Source organism: Ptiloglossa arizonensis, chromosome 4 (assembly GCF_051014685.1).
Source record: "Ptiloglossa arizonensis isolate GNS036 chromosome 4, iyPtiAriz1_principal, whole genome shotgun sequence".
NCBI lineage: Eukaryota > Metazoa > Arthropoda > Insecta > Hymenoptera > Colletidae > Ptiloglossa > Ptiloglossa arizonensis.
The window spans coordinates 23,892,305-23,911,175 of NC_135051.1; the positions used below are offsets into that span (position 1 = coordinate 23,892,305).

The 18,871-nt window shown below is 44.8% G+C and overlaps 1 protein-coding gene and 1 long non-coding RNA gene across 7 annotated transcripts; both read left to right on the plus strand.

The window, feature by feature from the left end:
- Positions 1-851: 851 nt before the first annotated feature.
- LOC143146316 (uncharacterized) lies at positions 852-18,751 on the plus strand. 6 transcript variants are annotated; one of them, XM_076310491.1, is made up of 6 exons: positions 852-1,691; positions 5,791-6,716; positions 12,605-12,766; positions 14,564-14,801; positions 15,500-15,793; positions 16,398-18,751. In XM_076310491.1, exons 2-6 carry the CDS (start codon positions 6,210-6,212, stop codon positions 16,610-16,612), a joined length of 1,416 nt encoding a protein of 471 aa, XP_076166606.1. In that variant the 5' UTR covers positions 852-1,691; positions 5,791-6,209; the 3' UTR covers positions 16,613-18,751. The 6 variants fall into 6 exon arrangements, with proteins under 6 accessions (XP_076166606.1, XP_076166602.1, XP_076166601.1 ...); XM_076310487.1 differs by having other exon boundaries at positions 861-1,691; positions 5,761-6,716; positions 14,543-14,801; XM_076310486.1 differs by having other exon boundaries at positions 861-1,691; positions 14,543-14,801.
- Positions 11,019-11,335, plus strand: LOC143146317 (uncharacterized). Its single transcript, XR_012991896.1, has 2 exons — positions 11,019-11,147; positions 11,210-11,335. It is a non-coding gene; the product is annotated as an uncharacterized LOC143146317 (long non-coding RNA).
- Positions 18,752-18,871: the final 120 nt, after the last annotated feature.

Sequence of the window (18,871 nt, forward strand, 5' to 3'; positions counted from 1 at the left end):
AGAAAAGTTTCCAACGAGTCGTCAAAAGGGGGATTTGTTTCTTTTTAATCTTCAAGCGCATACGATTGCAGAACTGTGATATGTATTTATTTTTCGTTTTTGCGGGATAAATTTTTTATTTATTTCCTAGGCAATGTCCACTTGTCACGTCGAGTAAAATATTTTTAACGGTAAGGGAGAGGGGAATTATTTTTGGAAATCTTTTATTCTTTAACTATGTAATTGAATAGTGTGTAGGTCTCCTGGGGTCTGAAAAGACCCAGTGATTTTTAGGACGATCTTTGGTGTAAAATATTTCTTTGCAATTATGGATTTATAGTTTTATAACTTTGCCCATGTGTTTAGCCACGTTTCAAGATAACTTGGTTAAATTTTTATGCTACTAGCGTTACAATTGTTTAAATAATTGAACATTGTATGACAACGCGTTGAAAAGTGTGCAAGTAGAGGAGTTCAACAAGAATGGTTAACGCAAACGTCCCATTTAAAAGTAGATTCTTTTCAACCACTTGGTTACAGCATATAAACGAGAATAAAAATAATTAGATAAAAAAAGGAGAATCTTTTTACGCTGCAATTTTTCAAAAAGGGATTCTTTTTACGTTGCAATTCTTAAAAAAAGAAATTTTTTTATGCTGCAATTTTCAGACTCGGAAAATTTTTAACCGTAATTTCTAAAATAGCAATCCTCCTAACATCCAAAAAAAAACGTATCCCCCTCGTCTCCCCCATCCCCGCGACACGGCCCACCGTGCAGTTCGCCGCGCAGCGCCATTAAACACCTCACCAGTCGGGTGAAGTCATCGCGTCAGCCGATCCTCTAATTATTTCTAGCAACGTCTCGAACGTCTCCGGCCGCGGACAACTCGCTCGATCTTTCCACCCTGGCAGTCGTCGAGCGAAAGAAATTCCAAAAATATTCGCGCAACAGGCTACTGTCCCCGCGCTCGGCGTCCAGCACCCCCAGGTGTTCACGGTCCTGGCATGCGTCGCGACGCCTCGTGCACGCCAGTGCCAATCGGTCGGTCGAAAAGTGCGCCGCGCGTTTCGATCTCTCCGATATCGCGACCGTGTGACAATTACCCCTCGATCTCCCTCAACCTCCCCCCCATCTCTGCACACCTCACTTTCTCCGTGATCGTTAAAAAAAAAAAAGAAACAAGTCGAACCTTCACCGACCAGTGTAAAATTCCGATCGAGAAGTTCGTTATTGGTGAAATAGCGATCGTGACGCTTCGTCCACGGTCGGCGGTGAGGCCGTCGGTCGCGTGGCGTAGCCAGTGAGCAACCCTCACTTTCGCCGCGTCGCTCGTCGAGGACGCGTCTGAGCGTCCTAACCTCCGCGCGATCGATCGATCTATCGTCGTTGAACGCGGATCGAGGGTCTGTCAGTTCGGTGAAAGAGACACCAGTGTTGAGAGGGGGGGTGCTGGAACGTTCGTACGAACGGTGGTACCTTGCCCCCTGACGTCCCCCCAATCGGGAAAGAGTGACCAGGAGGTTACCAGTTGGCCTTGAGGGGGTCACGACACACATCGAACCGTCTCCGCGTGAATATTTCAAATCGCGTTTATCGATCCGGGGCACGAGCGGGGTACACGTGTCCCGTGCGATCCGTGTGTCACTGTGATTCCACGCCGGTTCGACCGACAGTTCCGTGTCGCCTCGCAACCACGCAGCGGACTCACCAGGTATCCCATACCGATTCCAAGGATCGTGTCTCGTGTCTCTGTCCGGCCGCGACTGTGCCACGTTTTTTTGTACCGTGTCCGAGAATGTTCCCTTTGTCATTATTTATTTATTTTGTTTTTTTTTCTTTTTTTTCGTATCTTTGTGAATTGTGGGCGTGAACCGCGACACGGCGTAAAACGGGGGGGCTACGCGTTCTTGTGCACCCGATTCGTCCATCGTGGATCCTTACCCACTTTCTCCGGACCCCACGCCCCTAAACCCTGCCCCCCCCCCCCCAATGGCCCTGTGAGTATCTCTACCGTGGGTGGAAAGTTCCTCGACCACTTGGACGCTTGGGGTTGGAACCGGTGTTAATTGAAATACGGTGAGGTGAATACCCTGGGATTGTGAACACTTGGAGGGTGATTTGCGGTAATTGGAGGAGAGGGAATGAAGTTTGGAATTCTTTAGGATCGGAGGGTGAATGCGGTAGTTAGAGAAGGGGAGAATGAAATTTAGAATTTTTTGAAATTGGAGGGCAAAGATTATAGTTGGAGGGGAGGAGAGTCATTTTAAATTTTTTTGGAATGAGGAGTGAATATAGTAGTTGGAGGAGGGGAGAATAAAATTTAGATTTTTTTGAAATTGAAGGCCAAAGATTATAGTTGGAGGGGAGGAGAGTGAAATTTAAATTTTTTTGGGATTGAGGTATGAATCTGCTCGTAAGTCACGTTAAATTCAAAAATCTTTTCCTCCATAATTATGTAATTTCGATACTCTTGTTAATCATTTGTTCTAATCTAAATCAATTAAATATAAAAAAAAAACACACACACACAATTGCTCGATTCGACGTAAATCTCAAGCGTCCTCTCGCTCCAAACTGCTTGAAAAAAAAAAAATGGTGGTCGTGAACTTTCCACCGACAAATATACCTGTCCCCGACAACCTTCTCTCAACTGATAATTCGTGTAACAAAGGAAGCTAACAATGTCGATCGTGGTTTCTTTTCTCTCTGTACTTTTGAGTAGACGTAACCAACTCTAACACCCCAGACTAATTACTCGTTTCGTGAACGTCTTGATCAGACCGGTGTTCTTGTCCTCTTTGTTCAGCTGTTCGTTGCTTGCTGTTTGCTTTCCGTGTGAATAGACCCAAGGATTTTTTTGTGCATGAAATCGACGCAATGAAGGGAATGCAACGTCCCGGGCGGCTCTTCGATCGTAAAAGCGCGGTTTTTTTTTTCTTTTCTTTGTCGTCCCAGAATCAAGCTTGTAACTTCGCGAAGTCGGGGTCGCTTAACGACCGTGGCGAGATGTTGGTTTTGCGTCGCAAATCGTATCGGGACGATCGCTGACACGCGCGCTATGTCGTGGCGAGAGATAGGCGGTTGCCAGTCGACTGCAGACTAATCGAATTTCGAGGAAAAAGGACCGTGCTTCCGACGTTTGTTAATTCAGAGAGCGTGCGATCGTTGTTGCATTTGCATTAAGATACTCCTTGTGTTGAGATAGATGTGCCGAATCTAGAGAGGAACGAACTTTAATATCTGTGCTTAACTGTGCAGCCAAAATTGATGATTTTAATTACACATCGAGTAATTTCATTTACATTAAATAGAAGGGTGAATAAGTTGTCATTGAAGTGTCACACAGGGTGAATAAGTTGTCATTGAGGTATCACACAGGGTAAATAAGTTGTCACTGAAGTATCATACAGGATGAATAAGTTGTCATTGAGGTATCACACAGAGTGAATAAGTTGTCACTGAAGTATCATACAGACTGAATAAGTTGTCATTGAGGTGTCACACAGGGTGAATAAGTTGTCATTGAGATATCACATAGGGTGAATAAGTTGTCATTGAGGTATCACACAGAGTGAATAAGTTGTCACTGAAGTATCATACAGGATGAATAAGTTGTCATTGAGGTGTCACACAGGGTGAATGAGTTGTCATTGAGGTGTCACACAGGGTGAATAAATTGTCATTGAGGTATCACATAGGGTGAATAAGTTGTCATTGAGGTGTCACACAGGATGAATTAGTTGTCATTTAGGTATCACACAGGGTGAATAAGTTGTCATTGAAGTATCACACAGGGTGAATAAGTTGTCATTAGTGTTATTAAAATGCAGTTCAATAAGAAGCATTTCTCGTAGCTGTGAAAGAGACACTAGCTCCATAGATTCCATAAATGTTGCCTAGTCAATTAGAAACAAAATATTAAGGAATGTTATAAATCTCTGTATCATCTGGTCGGATTTGCCCTGATGAGAATTGTGATAAACGAAAAACTAGAGCATTTCTAAGCACCACAATAAACAATCAGCATTATTTAGACGAGGACAATTTCTACTAGACATAGAGATTGATGTTGCACTTGCACCGAGTCCTTGTGCAGTAGGACATTCTTCCAATTAGGGTAGAAATTGATGATAACTATCAGTTGTACGACTTACACGTCAGTTAGGTGTACAATCTGTCTCCATTTTTCAACGATGTCAGTATTGTATTCACAAGTAGCATTTTAAAGTACATTCCAGCAGTAAGAGATTAACTTATAGATGTACTATCATCCTCAGCGATGTCAAGTATCAAACACATTCCACAAATGTCATCGATTTGTATTTAGGTTCTAGTAAATTCAATTTTAATAAATTCGACTGTGTTTATAGAACTTCCTTGTTTATCTCCACTCATAGAACACACTGACACCTGTTGACCATTGTGTTTCAAGACACCCTGTATTTTTCTACTAGAAATAGTTTATAGCAGAGAATTCTGTATCGAAGAGGTTCGGGCAACTTCGATTCCAAAAATCATTATATCCTGATCGTCTGTGCGATGCAATTAGTCTCTCCCCGCTCAACCAGTTAGACGTTTCGTTTATCATCAGAATCGCAATAGGTCACGATAAAGATCTTCAAACTCTTCGTGACACGCGATCTATCATTCCCTATTCGCCACACGATGACGAGGTATAATTATAATCCCAGACCTTGAGGTCAAATTAAATCGAGCGATATCGTCTTTTGCGCTGGGTAGTCTAATGGCAAAACTTAGATCTCGCGTTCGATCCAGCACGACAAACTTCTCAAACTCTCTTTTTTCGAAAACCTGAATGGAGAACGACACGGAAAGATCAGATTAAGGAAGCGTCGTTCGTAGAGCCGCTGATACATGGACGAGTTAGGGTCAAAGGGCGGTCTCGATCGAGAGACTCGTCATCTGAAGGGTACCGATCAGTCAAAGTTCTCATTGAGGGGGTATTCCTATTCGGAGTCGTTCAATTGTGAACGTTTCCTTGAAAATTGTTGAGATGTTTAAGATATGCTTTGTAAAAATGCGTTGATAAATTCGATTATTTATCGAACGGGATACCCCTCTTTAAACAAGCCTGGAGACGTTGCATAAACAGACGTAATTGCGTTTCGTTCGAACGACGAGGAACTCGGGACAAAGTTTTGCAGCGCGCGAGATGAAAAGCAGTGGGGGGGGGGTGGAGCTCACGGTATGAGCAATCTCGACGGACGAGGAAAAACGGCAGGGAGGGGGATAAAACTTTTCCGCGGGGGCGATTGACTAGGACACGGGGAACCCCCGGTTAACCGTCTGTTGGACAGAAAACAACTCTGACACCGCACGGCAACGTACAAACAATTGAAAGTCTCCTAACGAAACCCCCCTTGGGGGGAAACACATAATCGAGCGCCTCTAACAAAACGAATAACGCAACTGTGCCGAGACTATCGAGTCTCCCCACTGTTTAAAACACTTATTAATACAGTTGTCCCTCCCCAGCAACGTACACATCCCTTTAAAAAGCGATCGAGCCTCCCTTTTTTTAAACACTTATTAATATCGCAATTGCCCCTCATCCGATGCCCCCAAACCCCTCCAAACAACGTCCACATCTTGCCCCTTCGAAAATTGATCTCGCCCCCCTTTTTTAAAACACTCATTAATATTGCAATCGCCTCTTGGCTGATGCCTGCAACCCCACCCCCCAAAAAAGTGTCCAGATTTTTCCTCCTGCCCCCCTCCCAACAAAAAAAAATACACTCGAGCCTGTGTTCCCCTCGAAGCACGCGACGATGTGTCTTTTCGATCGCAAGGTGCAACAGTGCGGGAATGCGTGCATGCTCGACAACAGCGCCATCTCGCGGGCTCGGTTTTAGGACCCCCCACTCTGACCCACACTGTCGCGCGGAAACGCTCCTGGTGAGATCGGTTGCCGATCGAAACGATAAACGGAGAGGGGAGAAAAACACATAGAGAGTCGCGGACTAAAAGGGACACACACACGTAGGGCAGCTTTTTCGTGATCGTCGAGCACCACCACCGCCGCCGCCGCTGCTGTTGCTGCTTGTTCCGTACGCAAATGCGAGAAACAAATAAATAAATAGAAAATTAAAAAAAAAAAAATAAAAAAATAAATAAACAAAATAAAAAAGGCGACGATCGTGCCGCAACACGATAAACCGTCGTCGGTGATCACCTAGGACACCGGGTACAGGTTCATCATTTGTCAGTCATGAATCTTATGTTCCGCAAGAACTTCGGTGGCGAGAAGGGCCTCGGTGGTGGTGGAGGAGGAGGAGGAGGCGGCGGATTGGAGGGTCGCACGGCCCTGGGCGGGGCGTACGCGTCAGGTACCTTGGGGTACACGGGAACACGGTTCGGCGTCGTGCGCGGCGCCGGCCAAGCGGCCGTGGGGGCACGCGGACCGATCAGACGGAGCAGGGAGTTCGGCTACTTTCCATCAATGGCTGATCATGAGCACCAGGGTTATGGTTACCGGACTCACCTATTCCTTACACCGCCGTCAGGCGGCGCGTTGGGCTCCCCACCCGAGGAACCTACCGAACGACTCGGACCACCACCAAGGAGGAACAGTGGACCTCACGTGATCAAATGGGGCGGCGGTGGGGGCAGCGGATCCGGTCAAGGCTCTGGTGCCGGGAACCAAGGGAGGAGGAAGACCCAGAGCACGCTGCAGAAAGACCCTTCCGAACCTCCGACACCGACTGCCTCCAGACAGGTAAGTATAACCTCTTGGAGGATCAGTCCTGGGTCGTGGAGAACTTAGACAGTGTGAGTTGGCAGGGTTCACTAAACCTTCTAGGACTGATCTTTCTCTCTTTTGTTTATTCCATTTGGATATCAGAAATTTCTCTTGTCGAAATAGGGGCAATTTGAAAGTGGTTGGGAAGATTAGTCCTGGGGCTAGATTCGAAAGCACCTTCAAGCGTTTAATATCTTATCCAAACAATCTGCCCTGATTTTGGACATCTGGATTACGCAATATATAATCAGCCAAGAAATTGCTTTTGAAGATACGAGAGAATGGCACGAAGTAGTTTCAGTTCGACTCAAAATTGTTCTTGATTTTCGCTGTTTGAGTGAATTGGTTGCTCGTTGGAACCAACGGAATTAATAAACAGACACGTGTCCCACGCGATGTCGACACAACCTCTGCAGACTCCAGAAACGTTCTCAGGGCGTGTTTGCCAGCCCCAAACGGATAGGATTAATCTCCAATCTCGACATCAAGCCGATCTAAGAGACGAACGATCTTGATGTACGCGGTCGCACGTGCGATCGTTCCATCGTACCTAACCGGAGATTTCGGTTCAGGTGTCGCCATTTAATGGAATGTGGGTTGAATTTAATCAGTCCGAAAGCTTAACCCAACTACCGAGGTTGCTTCAAAGCTTGGAAATCAACGTCTGGCCAGACGTAGCACGCACGGTTTACTTACACAGAAACAACGCGACGACACTCTCGACGTATCGACTTAACTCGTTCAGTTCGTTGAAGAGAAACCATTGTGTGCCAAGAATCCCGAATTCTTACGAGACAAACATACACGAATCCTCGTGAATCTTGTTTTTCTTATTAGGGGGGAATGTAGGCGTTTGGGCAGGTATTTACAGAATTACCATTCCGTATAATACATTTCAAGATTTAAATCTCTTCGCCTCTACACTTTAAGAGCTCTCTCGAGTCCCAGTTGTACCACCCTTTCAAATCTTCTCACACGTACTCGTGCCACGTGCTACCAACTCACCCAAATTCTCTTCCAGCAACCGATACTTTCTACCTGGATCCTCTTTGTTCCAAACACTCGTCATCCCTCTCAACCATAGTCCTGCGCAGATATTCCAGCACCCACGGTGTCGATGGACGTACGCGACGAATCGAGGACACAATATCCGACGATGCATCCGTGCTAACCGCAATTAAACTCCAGGAAACCACAGTTGGGAGCGAAAGCATCGTTCTTTTCCAAAGGTCGAACGAGCAAGACTCAGTGGCAGTGGTGTTGGTTGCAGTCCTGCAAATTATACGTTGTAACCCATCCCTCGAACAACCGCTATCGACGAGTGGTCGGCCAGTGGCCAGAGCTACCTGAAACACGGCCAGCCGGACACTCGTGACGATATTTCAGCGTGGAAGTGGACGCCTCGGGCCAGGATGCACGTACGCGCGGACACGTACCCGAGGTGGACGAGTGCCTTCGAACACGGGGATAGTTTCGCGGACGACCAGGCGGAATTATGGCGGAAACGAGTGGCCGTGCACGGAACGGGCCGCATAAAGTTACACCTACGTCCCAGTCCGAGACCAGGCACGCAAACTCGCTATCTTATTGCACGCCAAGGCGGATCTCGCGACGTGCCATAAATTTCTTGGGAGCCGGCCGGGCTATGCTCGATATCCGCCGCTCATTGTGCTCATTCCGGACCCCCGATTGATCCTGAATTCCTGGCTAGATCGCCCCGCCACCGATTCACTGACCGGTGAACTTTTTGGGAGTAGTCGGTGGGACAACTGTTCACGATCACGAAAGATGCATGAGGAAACTAACCTCGAAACGAGGAGAAATAAATATTACGTCTTGGCCAAGGAGTCTCTTGATGGTTTTTGAAATTATCAAAGCGACCACCTCTTTTTCTGACAAATCTGAAAAAAGCCTAAGTGCTGATCCTAACCTCGAAACAGTGGTGACCGATGAGAGTCGACAGATTAGACGTAGCATTTATTTATTTTGATTATCTTCATTGTTATAGAAAATATAGAAGTGTATATATATATATATATATATATATATATATATATATATATATATATATATATATATATATTAGTATAACATTAATGAGGCGAGTAGGTAGGTGCGTGAGAAGTGCAATCGAAGCGATGTTTCTAACCCAAAAATAATAATGACTAATGGAAGTCAACAGCCTGGAAATACATCCTTTTATTCAGGTAACACCTTCACCGCGCCAAGCTATACGTATATAACGCGAATACAACGAGCAAATAAGTGCACAAAAGTTGCAACCGAAGTGTCGTTCCTAACCTCAAAATAATAGCGGCTGATGGAAGTCGATAGCTTGAATATACACTATGTATTCCGGCAACATCTCCACCATGCCAATATACACAAGTATAACGCAACTAAAACGAGCGAATGAGTACGTAAAACTTGCAACCAAAGTGTCGTTCCTAACCTCAAAATAATACCGGCTGATGGAAGTCCATGGCTCGGATATGCATCAACTCGTTCAAGTAACGTCTTTACCGCGCCAAGATACACGAGTATAACACAAATAAAGAGAGTAGATAAGTGCGTGAGAGGCGCAGCTGAAGTGCTGCCTCTAACGTCAAAGTAATGAAAGTCAAACACCTTACATATGCATCTACTCATTTAGGTAACGTCTTTCTTCTCTCTACGAGCGTAAAGAGACGCGAATATTAGGCAAATAAAACGAACGGACGAGTGCGCGGAGAGGCGCGGCTAAAATACTGTTATTGAAACCTAACCTCAATTTAATGCTACCCGAGTGTGTCGTGTCACGACGAACCCGTTTATTGCGGCGTTATATCGAGACTTAAACCTGGTTATCGACGCGGATTAAATGGCAAACAAGAAAGCGGTGTAAACCGAGGCTCATTCCGCACCCGGGGAGACGCAAACACACTCGTCCGCATCGGTGCGGAACGTAATACGCGTACGAGTACGTTTCCCGTGGACGACGCGGCGCTGTTAAACTTTTACGGCGGCACTCGGGCGAATTTAAAAAAAAAAAAGAAAAATTGTCGAGCGTAGATCCACCTACGTGGAACGCAAAGTGACCCGCCATCTGTCTGTCGGACTTTTACAGCGTCTTCGGCAATATGGCGCACGGGTCGAATTGGTCGCGTTGTATCTCGTGCCCCGACTCGATCTCACCCCGCGAATGTAAATTTGTAAATATATCCGGGACATCCGGCGTCTCCCCTCCCCCTCCACTTCCCGTACCCGTACGTGGAACTCAACTCGGGTTGCAAAACTGGAGGCGAGAAAATGTCCCTCGAAATGATATGAAAAGAGGACAGGGAAATAGAATGGAAATTATTCCAGACGTCAGGTTGAAGTGGGAGGGACGTAGTGGTGGGGAGCACCCTGTGCACGACGAAACACTTAAGAACATTCGGCGAGACGTTCTTATTTCGGAGGTAGAAAAAAAGAATGGCCGAAGAAGTTGCTCGGTTACAGGGTGTCGTGACGAATTATGAGAATTGAAAACAACTCCTCGCTATCTTGTCGCAGGCACGAACAGTGGGTATCGATTCAATGGTGACGTGCTTGGAATAATTTTCAACGTGACTGACCTTCGATGACCTTGAACGATCTCGATGGAGATGCTTGTCTACTGTTAAAAAAAAAAAATGTCCTTTACCTTGAAACGTCAACGGTTTCACTTAGAGCCACGAAACGGACGATGGTCCATCACGGAACTGAATTAATTTCCGCACTCGGATATTTGTTCTCGTCTCTGAGAATGGAGGAGTTGTTCAGATGGTCCGGTTATTCCGATGGAAGACGTAATTCACTTTACCGAAGGATTTTTCTCGAAGATCCCTAGATGAAATGCCGACGAAAAGTCTAGATACTATTCCAGCAATAAAGAACGATTCTTGACTAAATCTCGTGAATTGTAGGAGATTCTTGACTAAATCTCGCGAAGTGCAGGGGATTCTTGACTAAATCCCGTGAGGTACACGTATCTTATAAATCCTAGATCTTGTCCTTGTTTTGATCCTAGAGCGTTCCTGGGGGTCTTTATTGACCCATAACGTTCTCATAATATTGCTTTCCCATAATTGAAGCTAGTATAATAAATGCAACGTACGCCTCAATCCCTTTACGTTATGATAAAGTTGGAAACACGAGTTCCGTGCACTCAAGTTGGGGTCACTCTTCGCCCAAGTAAGTGTGTAGCTACACGAAGGCCTCTTGAAGGTTAATTGTAAGTGTGATCCTGATCGTCGTCAATATCTCGACGTCATCTATCACCACTCCGCGGAACCACGCTCCCAATCGAACCATAAATCGTCGGTAGACTTCTATACAGCCCCGGAAAGGCTACTTCCAACGTTTCCCATGGGAGGGGATGAACATTTGCGCGACAGAAAAGTGGCGGTAAGTTAGAGTCGGAGACAAAGGGGACGCGTGTCATTGATGTTACGATATTGAACCTCCAGGATCCACGACACTGCCGAAAAGTCGTCGTAGAGACGACGACAACGTCGAAAATGTCGCGCCCTGTCGTGACGCTGCCCGGACCCAAAATGTCAGGTGCCGTTGCAGGCATTCGCGTGTCGCCATAAATCACGGCGTCGTCTCGAAATGCCTCGGTTGCACCGCGGGAAACAGGAAAGGAATCGCGTTAACCTACATCCTGGGACGTAGCTATCGGCTACGAAATTCACTTGTTACTCCGGGGTGCAATTCCGTGGACACGCGGGCTTTAAAAATGCAACGTACCCGGGCCAAGGTGCACGGTGCACACGCCGATTAATACGAGGCAAGAGGTTTACGATCGGCAGTAAACGAATATGGTTGTTGGGAAGCTACGTGATCTGGGTCGGAGTGCATCGCCAATTGGATAGACCAATGGTGCAGCTTCAATTGAGAAGGATCACTGGATTTGGATGATCGACCGGTGGATTTCAGAGAGGAAGAGGATTCTTGAGAATACAGCTGCTACTGGAAGTGAAACACAAGGAGATGGTGAAACTGACGTTAACCCTGTTGCTGGTGACATGGACTTATTAGTTCATTATTCAGATGGTGTTATTTTGGTTGAAGGGGAATGATAGAATACTGAATATTTTGCTTGATTTGGTAAAGTAAACAACGATCATTTCGAAAATGGAGCAAACCATTGTTTGTATGATCTTTCTGATGTAGATTGACCTGCTAAACACATTGGTGAAGTTTTTCGGTTTCCTTTTAGAGCACTCTGCACAGTCCCACTTGAAGAAATATCGATGACACTTTGAACACTGGAAACACAATCTGCCAATTGCACTACACTTATCACAAATTTCTCTCTCGAACATTTTGTCGTATCATCACAAGCAGTAGTTCTTGAACAATAACGTAGTGTCTCGTCCGAGTCTTGTACTCCAGAAAGAAAGACCAGAATTAAGGAGGAAATCATTTTTCCTTAGCCTTACAAGGATTGACCAACACTTTTGACACAATATTGGATCTTTCTTCTTTTCCACAATACATGGGGTGTCCCACTTAACGAGAACACCTTGGACATTTATGTTACTTTCAAAAATATTAAACAAGTTCTCCGTGATAATTGGTTCCACATCTTTAAAAAGCAACCAAAGTATTTCAAGTACATTGGTATACGGGACATCCTGCGTAAAATATTCTCTGATGAGCAACCGCTTTCGTGTTTTCGTCCTGGAGGTGAAAATCACTTCCTCGAATGCATTAAATTAGCATTGAATTTTTTTTTTTTTTAAACTGGCATACACAATTGGACGCGACAACTCGCATCGTCGGGTTAATTCATTTTAATGAACGCTAGTTTGCGAACTCGTCAGAATTAATTATCCCGACTTGTATGGTGCTCGCAGGTTTCCTTCAGCGGCAACCGGGCATCCGGCGCGTACACGCCCCTCGTGGTTTCCGGGAACAGTCCGCCACGCGGCGAACCAATCTCCCTGGCCACGTTGGACCGGGACTGTTTCATCATACCCCTCGCGTCTCTTGAACGCTTTTTACCAGCGGGAGTACCGGTACGTGTGACGTATTTTAAGCAAACTTGTGTTTAAACATTCATTCGTAGACTATAGATCGTTATTAAACCACTAAAAGAGTAAGGTGTTTCTTTGTGAATTTTTTGCTCGGGCTCCATTAATAGCAGCTCTTTCAAACCCGTTTCATCGAATTAAAATTAATACAAACTTACGTTCAAACTTTTATTTATAGACTATAGGTCTTTACTAAACCACTAAAAAGTAAAGCGTTTCTTTCTGAATTTTTTACTAACAATCTTGCAAACTTTGCATAATTATCTATACGTACTCCAAGAAAACACATATATATGTATATTTTTCATCGAGAGACGTTAATTTATCGAGGAAGACAATTTTTTTTTCATCGAACGAAAATAAAAATTTCTTTTTAAATTTTAATCGTTCTCGATACTGCTTCAGAACACACAAACTCTTCCGGTTTAGTATTGGCACTTGAAGAGAAGTAGCGGTGCAAAATATATGTAGAAATTTTTGTAACATTTTTGCAATATTTTCTAGGTGTTAAATCACACATTTCTCCTCCGCAGATGACCGATCGCACTGTTGGAAACGTTAAAAATTGTTATAACGATTTCGTCGACCTTAAAGGTCCTCGTGCACGAATAATCGTTACTTCGATGATTTAAATTTCCACTCGGGTGTATAATTGTATCGTAAAACTTTAATTACTTCGCCAAAGTGGGAACTTTACTCCTTCTAATGTCCTTTGCATCGTTAACTGTCGCTGGTTAATGTCTTTTATCGTCCACGCTTTGATACAGGTTTCGCAACAGGGTGCCATATTTATATTTCACAGCGCGTTCAGCGTCAGAGGCTTGCATGCAGCGTGTTGATCGATTAGTTTGTATGCTCATTCGCGACCACCCTCTCTAAATCGTTCGACGAATTTCGGTCGATTCTCAACGTGTATAGTCGAGGGTGGAATAATGCCCTCGACACGCTCATAACGATGGACATTGAGAAATGACTCCATTGTCGTTTCACCACGATGACATGTCCGTTGGAACAGAATTTTCTGAAACCACATTAGCCGAGAATACACTTGCTGAAACCAGAACGTTCGAGTTATTGGCCTTAGAGTCGTGGCTAACCGCGACCAGTAGCGACCTTGCTGGCCCGGCCTCAGACGCTTAAAAATAGACAAAAGCGTAGCCACAGAGGCGAAGAACAACAAACGCAGATCCAATGAATGACGTACTCCTACAACGGAAATAACGCATGTAAACGCACGTACCGTGACTAACAAGTAACCTTAAAGAAGAGTTTAATATATTTTTTTTCACTAATACCGTTCTATCAGATCAGTCCATACTTTGTACAAAATTATTAGATCGTCGTATACAGAATGATTAATAAATGCATGTTCATACTTCAGAGGAGTGTATCATGTATATTCATAATTCAAGAATTAAGGTATACAGAATGTACGTTCCTTGAATATTTTCTACTTATCTCGGTGTGTGGATTCACTTCCCGAAGTGTGGACATTTCTTAATCACACTGTACAAAACAATCTATTATTTTCTAAGAAAACTTGCAACCTTCGTAAATGAATTTTTGTCGGTCGAACCGACGCGAAAATAAATGACCCCAAAAAACAGCCTGGGAGTGTTAACTAGCAACCTACACGGGTAGCCAACTTTTCTGACGAAGGAGTATCGGATTATTGGACTGTCCTGATAAATGAACGAGTATAGTAGTCAGAACCAGAGCTCCAACGGGGGAACGAATTAATTTGTCTTTTTCCAATCACAGCTTTATTGCAACTCGTTCCAGCACGCCCCGATAGCGGACAAAAAGAGACCAGGAAGTCCTCTTTCGGTCCTAGAGGTCGAGGACCCGAAGCAATGTGTTCTGGCGCATTTCATGACGCCTCTGGAGCCTCTGGATCCTTTAATCGAAACTCCCGTTTCCCGTCCGTTGGTTCTGCAACGGGACACGGCAGCAGAATTGGTCGCCGAAATAGCACCCTCCGCCTCTCAGAGCATTCTGCTCACGAACATGGAGAAAAATGGTAATTCGACGTCGCCTGTGCGACCATTAGGATAAGAACCGAGTCTCCTTTACTTCGGTGATATCGTTCATGGTGTTAATATTGGCACGGTACAGTTGGTAGCGCTACAGCTTCTCGGATTGGTATTCAACAAGTGACGAAGAGGCATGTGACTCCGCAGTTCCGCTTTTGGCTCCCCTGTAGAGTTAATTGTATCCATTAATATCAAGACCATCCTTCGACTAATGTGTATTTCGGTTTGGCGATTACGTAGAGCAATTCAGAACCGAGACGTTAAACCGAATATGAAAATATCGCGTTTCGCGTTTCCCTATTATTTTTCGACGCACGTCTGTGAAGTTAATTGCATCCGTTAATATCAAGACCATCGCTCGATCGTTGCGTATTTCGGTTTGTTGATCGTGCAGAACGATCCAGACTCGAGGCGTTAAACTCGATATGAAAATACCGCGTTACGGGTTTTCCTTTTATTTTTCAACGGGTTCGTGCCAACAGAAACAGATTAGAATCGGCCACGCCTCTCTCGTAACACGATTCAACGCGTCTGCACGTTGAAAAACGCGGACAGGAATCTCGGTAGACGCGCGTGGTAAATAGGACGCTTCGTCTCCCGTAACGAGACGTTTTGCGCCATAGCGTTAACGCGTTGACAACGGCGTGGTGTAATTAAGTACGTGACTTCTCGTAATGAATTTCAGCCGACTTCCCATTCATCACGTACTACCTGATCAACAAGCAGAACACGGATCCCGTGGACTTCTACAACGAGGTGCAATGCGCCGCTCTCAGGAAATTCGATCCCCGCGATCTTCGGTACGCGGCCAGCCACACGTTGGACCTGTTCAACGAGGTGGCCACCATTGCGAGGCCACCGTTGGAGCCACCCGGTGTGAGACCACCGATTCCGTCCACCGGCTACATCGTCTCGATTTTTAAGGTGTTCGAGGGCGACGATGGCCTGAAGTTCGAGCAGAATTGGCTCTACTGGACCGGTACTCTATTCGACTTCTATACTCTTGACATTTATATCAAAAGTTGCACGATTACACTTCGATTACCGAAATCGGATTTCGTTTATTTTGCATTCTTTCCGAACGAAACTTCTACCACTGTATTTGCTAGGTTACCCGTTTAAAATGAAACCAAACGCGTTATAATTCGAATTATATTTACTTATTTGATAATTCGTTGAACATCGTTTGTATTGTATCGCAAATTCTATCGCGGTTAACCTCAAACACTCACAAATACGTTGGTCAAAGTTTTATTAAAAAAAGAAAGACGCGAATAAAAAAGTTTCGTGGTATTACACTGTTCAGCCGCAGAGCGTCGTGACGTGAAGAGGAATTCCTCTCGGTAGTGGATTTAAACACAGTGAACTTTCTCGATATCGTACGACACAGCGACCAATGGGGTTCCTTTTACGCGACGATCCGTTGTTTACACGCACTACGTCTTTCATTGGAATCAGAAACAGTCTATATGTACACTATTATATATTATTAAATTTGAATTATCGTAAACGTTACCATTATTTTTCATCCACTTACTCTGTCTAAAAATCTACTTGTACAAACCGTATGTGATTTGTTCCAGGTGCTCGTATGATGTACCGATATTTACCGAAATCGGTGGGCCTGAGACGGATCACGTTACACAAGTCCATGTCACAGGGCGACAAGATGTACCTACTGATCTGCGAGTGCTCGCAGCTGCAAGACAATCTCTCAGCGGCAGCGATACTGTTGCCCGCGTTGCGCGCCCGACTCTGTGGATACACCGGTCTCTACAGGCCGTCGGTATGCTTTTGATTCGTCAAGAAACGTCGACGACGTGCCAACGACGCCAGGGTGCAATTAGGCAGGGCCACCCTGTGAAATTCGCGACCGGAGAACGAATTTCACATGTCTCGGTAACGCGCCGACGGTTCGTTCGCTCGCGTAAACACGTGCGACGCGTGTGTAGCCAATGCGCGGTTGTCGACTAACCTATAATACACTAGTCAATAAGAGAGTGTAGCCTCGAGCATGCTAGGAGGATAAAGCTCGATGAAACGTTGTTGCACAGGGCGATCTCCGGCGAGACGAGACGAAATCTTCTCGAGGTTCGTTTCACGCAATCGTAAAAGCCAGCCCGCGATACCGTTAGCCCGCCAATCTGTACGATACGATCTTCTCGTTTCCTGTTTTATAAAGTCACTTATTTTCTTACCACACCGCCGCGCGTCGCTGCGGGGCGCCACGTGGTTCGCGTGTGACAACACGCCGCTTGCGACTTTATCGGCGCCGCATACGTCGGCGTTGTTATACGAATCTTGCAATCTCGCGAAACGAGAGCCCCCCTACGGCCACTTGGGAATCGGAGTCACTGTGTTCTTCGTCGATAAAACGAACTCGTAACGGTGGCGCCTTCGTATACGCTTTAGGGAAATCTCAACGAAAATCTTGTACGCTTTCGGGCTGCACACCCGTCTAGTTACGCCTCTGGCCAGTTTGTATTTTTCGACTTTACATATTTCATCCGAGCGTTCAGCAAACGTTATTGTAATACCGCGTCCGCTCGGTAACGAGGGACAAGGCGCGTCTGCATGTACATAGAACACACACACGACACACACCGCGCGACGACTTTTATTACTATCGACGACTTATCGATCGAAATCGCTGACTACATATCATATACTCGATAAACTGTGATATTCGAAGGATTGCCGTGTATATCACAAGAACGAAGCGAAACGTATTCGCGTACACTTCTCGATAATATTTCTTGAAAATGCTGCTCTTCGAAATCAATTTAGACGCGACCGGAACTCGACGGTAGAAACAACTTGCGTATGGTCGAGAAAGCTCTGTAATGTAATCTCCAAATCTTTTATCAATTACATTCACACGTTTGATAATTACATATCTTTGCCTGGATTATCGACGCTCGCGAGTTATCGATTGCGAGACGAAAATGTAACGGATGACATATGACTTTGAAACTTAAATGGCGACGAGAGGTTAGGTTTATTCCACGCAGAGAGGTGCGATTAAATCGGTTGTTCTTTTTTTTCAGAATTCGGTTATCGCACAACAATGACGAGAAAAAGACAAAGATAACAAGAAAACAAAAGTCAATCGACGCGATCGCTGTTTAAATTTTGAATTTATATTCTATTCGTCGCTAAGAATTTATATTCTATTCGTCGGATAGATCTCTCGATTTTTGGAGGAAGATAAAGGAAAAGACAAGTAGATCCATTGGAATACGCGGGGAAAGCTTAATCAAATCTTTCTTAGGTGCCCGTAGAAGTTTCTAGAGTGAGGACGAGTAGCGTGAATTGGCATTGTAGTACAAAAAATAAAGGAAAATGATAAATAAAAACGTATAGTCAATATACGCTTGTTGCATACAGACAATAGCTAGGACGATTGCGCAGGCGCGATCGGTAACGTAGATTTTTAAGGACTCAGACGGCGTATATGTACTTACGATACGTCCCTTCGTACTCGCTGAAACAAATTGTGGAACAAGATGCTCTTAAATATAAGGCGGCGACGAATAAAAAAAAAAAAATGAATCTCGCGATTTTACTGTGATCCCCACGTGTATCGCGGCGAAAAAAAAAAAACGATACATGTACTCGTGTGCGATTGACCGCGGCGGAGACTGCGTGACTGCGTGACTCGTTACGTGAGGTGTGATTGGTTCTGTCCATTGAGGAAAATACGCCGTTGAATAACAATTTTTTGCCTGCACAAGTTTGTTTACGAAATAACTTTTGCTCCACGTGGGAGTACGCCTGTTCAGGGTAACTTTGCGACTGGGTTATAGCGCCCCCTGAAAATTGTTTCGTCGAACGAGATGAGATTGTACGATACATTGATACTTCGCAATTACAATAGGTTTATTATATCATGTACAACGAATACGATGAAGTAATAATAAAATCACTTCTAATATCACATCACACGTTCTGCGCTTTGTTTCAGATTTTCAGTTCACTTAGACCGTTTAAGTAAAAAATGTTACGAGTTATGTACATACGTTTATCTATTTGAGAACTTGACTTAATGGTTACTGTG

What these genes read in the sequence shown, in the direction of transcription:
- LOC143146316 (XM_076310487.1), top strand. Translation starts at nt 6,210, where the DNA reads ATGAATCTTATGTTCCGCAAGAACTTCGGTGGCGAGAAGGGCCTCGGT. An exon ending in TTTTACCAGCGGGAGTACCG is followed by an intron (nt 12,767 to 14,542) that starts GTACGTGTGACG and finishes TTCCAATCACAG; the next exon opens with CTTTATTGCAACTCGTTCCA. An exon ending in GAATTGGCTCTACTGGACCG is followed by an intron (nt 15,794 to 16,397) that starts GTACTCTATTCG and finishes GATTTGTTCCAG; the next exon opens with GTGCTCGTATGATGTACCGA.